The sequence below is a fragment of the Hevea brasiliensis genome, chromosome 10 (assembly GCF_030052815.1).
Source record: "Hevea brasiliensis isolate MT/VB/25A 57/8 chromosome 10, ASM3005281v1, whole genome shotgun sequence".
Lineage (NCBI taxonomy): Eukaryota > Viridiplantae > Streptophyta > Magnoliopsida > Malpighiales > Euphorbiaceae > Hevea > Hevea brasiliensis.
In genome coordinates this window covers 88,646,739-88,653,673 of record NC_079502.1, presented here as the reverse complement: position 1 = coordinate 88,653,673, position 6,935 = coordinate 88,646,739, and the positions used below count along the sequence as shown (strand labels likewise).

Below are 6,935 nucleotides of genomic sequence, written 5' to 3'. Positions count from 1 at the left end.
TCCAAATTAAAGAATGAAATTAAGTTCAACGCTTTAGCTCTTAAAAAGCTAAAATCAATACAGCTTGACATATCTAAAATTGGAGTATGCAGAATTTATGAAACCAGAAAACCACAAATACGATATAGTTTTTAACGGATAAATTTTAACAATTGTTCCTGAACTTATATAGTTGAAACACTATAGTTCTTTAACTTTAAAATGTAACATAAAACCCCCAAAACTTTCAAATTTTACACAGTAAAATCCATCTAACTTTTAATTACTAATTTTTCAGTTAGAAACTAATGTGAATAGCTCCCGCATGGCGCTTAGTCAACATTTCTCTCTCCTCTCTTATGCAAAGTATAAAATTATTCTCTCTACACGTGAAAAATTATTCTGTATACAGAGAGAAAAAAAATTTTAGTTTACACATGACTTTTGAGAGAAAAGAGAAATACTGAGTAAGCTTTATACTAGAACTGTCTAGGTCAGCGTCTAACTAAAAAACTGATAATTAGAGGTTAGAGGGATTTTACTGTACAAAATTTGAAAGTTGATGGGGTTTTATGTTACATTTTTAGGTCTAGAGACTGTAATATTAGAATTAGATAAGTTCAGGGACAGTTGTTAAAATTTATCCAGTTTTTAACATATTGTGATTTTTTTTTTGACTCGAAGAGTGCTGAAAATTGTTGGACAATATCTAATTGTTGAGCTTAAAATCTTAATCAAACCGAAAAATTCATTTTATCTATATTTAAAACCAAATCAAATCATTGAACTATCAAAACAATGATTCTTGGTTTGTACGAATGAATTAGATTGAATTAATTTGATTTAGTCAGTCCGGTTAACTTAAATGCAACGAAGTTAACCCAGCTTCATTTTCAACTCAAAACTAGAAAATGAATCGCTCTTTACTCAAAACTGGCTACAATAGAAATTAATCTCTCTTATTGATGAAGAAGGTGATTGACGAATATGAATGCAATTTATGAGTTGAAAAACACGTAGCTGTTTTAAATTCACGACTAACTACCAAATTTATGGGACTCCATTTTCCTGATATGATCATACTATCACACTCTAGGACCACCTTTCGAACAACTCTTTACCTCAAGCAAGCTCAGCATTATTGGTAGAAATTAGAAAAAGTACTCATTCCAAAGTTTTCTTTTTCGCACAAACTCAACTTGAGATTTCATAATTCTCAAGATAATTCTAATAACACTGAAGTAAAGTTCATTAGTCCAAGTTTTCTATTTTTAATCGTTAAATATTTGCATTTCTGCAACCAGCCGACATATGGCAGTTACGTTCAACTTACAATTACGTAGGAGTGGGAAGGAAAAGTCTTTGTTATGGTAAAGTCTTTGAGACGTTCTTTTATATATATATATATATATATATATATATATATATATATATATATATATATATATATATATATATATATGAATGTGGAATTGTAAACAAATGATATATTGATATCCCAAGGGAAATTGTAATTGCTTATAAAAAAAAAAGGGAAATGGTAATTAGTAGTCAAATGATTTGTATATTTTTCCCTTAGTCTCTTTTGATTGTTGAAAAAAAAAAATGTTTTTGTATATAATAATTTTAATTTACAAGCGCTTAGCAGAATAAATTTATGAAGAAAGGAAGATGGATACAAGACCTTTCTTCCAAGAAGAATCCTACAGGGCTAAGACACCAAAATCAAATTGCAGATGAGAGAATAGGAAAAAGACCAGAAAGAAGTCAATTAAGAAGGAAATCAAACCAAAACTATCAAAACAACAAGAACAATTAAAACCTAAGTCTGAAAATATCATGAAATTGATGGACAGCTTGCATGCTCAAAAATAATGATAATTAAACTCTTCGCAAATAATTAAAATATTAAAAAAAAAAAACAGCGCAGTCTTGTAATAAAAAGAACAAAATTTTTCCATAAAAAAAAAATAGCTTTAAATTCCACATTTCCACCTATCCTAAAATTATTTACGTAAAGAATAAAAAGGCCATAGTCTCGACATCTAAATTAAAGTTGGTTGAACTACCTATTAGCCAGAGGTGACATGCTGACAAACTTCTTTAAGATACCTAGCATGCACATGGATTTATTCACACATAAAATAAATGAAAGCCATAAATTTGTATCTTGAATTTATTTATTTTATAAATTTTATTTATTTTAATTAATAAAATTCAAAAAAACAAAGCATCTAGTACATGTGGCGTGGCGAGCATGTATCAGCATTCAGAACTCTTTTTCTATAAATAGCAACACATGCAACACTACCTGCACCACTCACAGAGAAGAGCACTTATCAATAGTAAAGAGCAAGATATCATCAGAAAATGGCAGTCGGGCATTTTGTTCTTATTCATACCATATGCCATGGTGCAAGGATTTGGCACAAGCTCAAACCCGTCCTTGAGGCAGCTGGCCACAAGGTCACTGCACTGGACCTTGCAGCCAGCGGCATTGACCCAAGGCAAATTGAGGAGATTGGCTCATTTGATGAGTATTCTGAACCCTTGCTGACCTTCATGGAGTCACTCCCTAAAGGGGAAAAGGTGATTCTGGTTGGCGAGAGCTGTGGAGGACTCAATATTGCTATTGCTGCTGATAAATACCGTGAAAAGATTGCAGCTGCTGTTTTCCACAATTCACTAATGGCAGACACCTATCACAGCCCATCTTATGTCGTGGATAAGGTATGTATTTGTCCAAAAAAAAAAAAAAAACCATTTAATTCAAAGTTTAATCTCGTAAACGAGACTCCAAGAGATTTTATATCTTTATTCGTATTCATTCTTTAATTTGTTAATTACTTTGTATAATTCTCTCTCGTGTCATTACTCAGCTTATGGAGGTGTTTCCCGACTGGAGAGACACCACGTATTTTACGTTTACTAACAATGGCGAGGAGATAACTGGATTGAAACTGGGCTTCACTCTTCTGAGGGAGAATTTATACACCAAATGCCCTCCTGAGGTATATCGTCTGAGTTATTTCCTTAGGTTTAACTTATTCTTTCCTTAATTATACTTTCATAATTTTAAGAAGATATATATATATATATATATATATATATATATATATATATATATATATATATATATATAATTAACAGGTCGTTATGACCACATTGTAATGATAAGTTTGGCCAAATTTTAAACACAAAGATTTTAAATTGAGTTAAAAATTAAAATTAAGTGATAATGTGAAAAAATTAATAAAATTAATCCTTAGGGTCTGTTTTGTAGTGAGTAAAAAAGAAGAAAAAAAAACAATTCTCTTATTTTGAGTCATTTTATTTTTCACTTAAATTGGGCAAAAAAGAGTTAAAAAACTGTTAATTTTTTTTGTTTTCCCTCTATGCCTTTTTTCCTTTCAATAGTTGTTCTTTAATATAATTTTTTATTCAATATGTGCATAATAGTAAAAAGTTAATAATTTATCTCTGATTTTTTTTTTGTTAAAACATACGTAGAAACTAAATATATCATTTTTTTATATGAGAAATTTGTAAATATAACAATAATTTTCCTTTTCATAAAAATTTTACTTATAATTTTGATCAATTTTTTTCCAGCTTTCCTTGCTACAGAACATACGCTTAATGTCATTAGGGTATAGGATATATACTTATTTTAGTTGGTTTAGTATTTACTTTATAATGAACGTCAATAATTCAAATTTTAAATAATCTCCATCAAGCTAAAAGAAAAGTTTAATAAAATTGCTTATGATTAAAATATTTTTTTATAAAGTTATATTGTGTTGGGTTTCATATATATTAGGAATCTTGAATTTCTTTGGATTTGGCGAGATCCACACTAATGAAAGAAGTGAAAAAGGATCACAACAAATGAGCTTGTTTCTTTTACTTCAAAACCATTGATGATACTTTCTCTCTATATCTCCTTTTTTTTTTAATATGACCAACAAATATATTACATTATTTGTTCAAGGAATATGAATTGGCGAAGATGTTGACAAGGAAAGGATCATTATTTCAAAATGTTTTAGCTAAGCGACCATTTTTCACTAAGGAAGGTTATGGATCGATTAAGAGAATTTATGTGTGGACCGATCAAGACAAAATATTTTTACCTGAATTTCAACTCTGGCAAATAGCAAACTATAAACCACACAAGGTTTACAAGGTCGAAGGTGGAGATCATAAGCTGCAACTTACAAAGACTAATGAGATTGCTCAGATTCTCCAAGAGGTGGCTGATACCTATGCTTGACTTTGAAGCTTTTAGCTGCAATTATGAATTAATAATCTCACATTTTCATGTGGGAATTAAGTTGTGCTAAAATAAAGTTGTTTTATTGTGTTGTAATGTTTTTTTTCATTTGAAATGGGAGGATCTTGCGAGCATTCAAGACTATTTATTTATATGATGTGAGTGTGTATTTAAGGGAAAGCTACCCCTATTGTGTAGCTTATTGTGCTTTTCTTTATATCAAATAAATAAACTTATTAAATATTCGCTAGCAATTTTTTAAAAATATTAGATTTAGTTTATAATGTCATATATTCAAAATGTAATATGTTAGACATAGTAGATTGTAATTTAATGCCAAATCAAGTGCCATCTAATTTTTATAACTGATAACTTAGTTATGTATAAAGGGTGAGTCAGTGCATGAAATGTCCTACATTTGTGAGCTTTAGAGAGAATTAATGTTCACAATCTTATTTCTACTTTTCAAAGAAGTTTTTTTCGTAATTCAAATCCGTTACCTCTAAATAATAAATGGAATAATTTTATCTTTATATCAAAGTCATTAAATATGAATTATTTATATATAATTTAAAAAAAAAATTCATGAAAGATATTCTATGCGAACTCTTGTTTGTTGAACAAGAGTATATGATATGGTTTGTGGTTTGAGATGATCCGATCTACAAAGAGGTTCCAATAAATAATAATAACTTAGGTGTTGTAGCCATAAGTTTATTATTGTTATTTTTTACAATTAATTTGAATAAAAAAAAAGTCATAGGCAAACTAAAGCAAGCCAAAAAAATTTCACGATTTCACTTTTTTTTTTCTTTCCTTTTGATATGATAGTATCCGAAATACTCGAATACATAGAATTATAATCCAATACAAACATTATCCACTCAAAATAAATATCCCTCCTCATTAAGGACTCTAAATCGTACTCTAATTGTATGATCACACATTTTTTAATTACTAACTTAAGTATTAGAGAGGTTGCCTTGGCACTTGATATTTTTTTCTCCATCTTATAGGTTCATACCTGTAGAAAAATCTGCGAACAGCATGCGCCGTCTATGGAAATGCACAAAAAAAATGTTGTGCCTCTTTCTCATATTATTTACATTCTAAATACAAAACAAGTGAAGAAATTAAGGAAGTGGATGGTTTGTGGTTTGTGACAACGCTGCCGAAAATTTTTATCACTGTGTTCAAGAATTCCTTCAAAGTATATGAGAAAATCTCCAAAGGATATAGTGCTTGCCAAAGAGTCAACAACTGCAAAGAACTCAAGGCGTCTATTCGCTTGAAAAGATATTAAGGCATAAGTCTACCCTAAAAGGCATCAACAAGCCTATAATGGCACACGTTTGCCTAAATAGGCATCGACAAGCTATTCAAGGTATAGATCCTCCCAAAGAGGTATTGACAAGCTACTCTTTAATGTGATAGTATACAACAAAAAATTTAAGATAATGGTTCACCCAAAAATCTAAAAAGACTAGAGCTCTATTATCCTACATACCGTCTAACACCAAACCTAGAGATTTATACTCGAGGGGAACTAATAATGCAGTAGCATAAAAAATACCCGAATGTATGGAATCCTAATCCAATACAAACATTATCCGCTCAAGATAAATATCTGACCTTATTAGGGATTTCGAGTCCTACTCTAATGTATGATTACACTTTCTCATCCAAACAGTTATATAAGGGGCTCAAGATTTCACAGTCAAGTAAGATGTTCTATTTAGTTAATTCTATATTCTAATTAGTCGAATTACTGACTTAATCATTGGAAAGGTTGCTCAAGGCAACCCATCCAATATTCTCTCTCTTATCTTGTAAGTCTATACCCACAAAAAAAAATCCACAAGCAACATTATTTGTTTATGTTTCATTCATATCTTTACTATTTATGGGACCTATAATAAATAGCTATCATGCCTTGTCATTGTCAATGTCATTGAATAGGAAGCACTTCCTGTCTTAATGTTGATAAGAGCTAATAGGAAAGAAAAAAGATAAGAAAGAAAAAAATCCTGTGTCATTAATGAGGTTAAAAGCGAAAAATTAATGTGCGATTTAATTTTCATTTTATTTTTCTTTCAAATTATAGGAATAAGAATTACCCTTTCCTCATAATCAATATTAATTTAGAATAGCAAAATTAGTAAAAATTAGTCGTTTTACCTGCGTGTTGTGTGGATTATTTTTATTTTATTTCATCAACATAATTTAATATTTACTTTTATATTATATATTTTTTAAAATAATTTTTTTTAAATAGTAAATACAATTTAAATTTTTATTAAATTCTAAATAATTATATATCTATTCAAATCAAAAATAAATTTTCATTTTTCAAATGGTTATTAATTATTTCCCTCTAAATATTATTTTATAAGAATATAACTATATAATATGCTTACATTATAAACTAAGATTAAAAGAAAGACCATATATGATTTGTGTACACACGTATATATGTATATGACAATAAATATAATAATAAGTATGCTCAAAGATTCCTCTAAGAAAACTCAAAAATTATTATTTTAAATACAATGTTAATATTTAAACAATAATTAAAAAATAAAAAATCAAATTTATTTTAAAATTTATGATCTTCATTTTTTTCCTCGATTATTTAAGTCTTCACTTCATTCTTCTAAAATTGAATTTTTTATGCTTTTCA

The 6,935-nt window shown here is 28.8% G+C and overlaps 1 protein-coding gene across 1 annotated transcript; it reads left to right on the top strand.

Moving 5' to 3' along the window:
- Positions 1 to 2,294: 2,294 nt before the first annotated feature.
- LOC131183768 ((S)-hydroxynitrile lyase-like) lies at positions 2,295 to 4,493 on the top strand. The gene is made up of 3 exons (XM_058154335.1): positions 2,295 to 2,709; positions 2,859 to 2,990; positions 3,971 to 4,493. The coding sequence occupies exons 1-3, from the start codon at positions 2,350 to 2,352 to the stop codon at positions 4,250 to 4,252; spliced, it is 774 nt and encodes a 257-aa protein (XP_058010318.1). The 5' UTR covers positions 2,295 to 2,349; the 3' UTR covers positions 4,253 to 4,493.
- Positions 4,494 to 6,935: the final 2,442 nt, after the last annotated feature.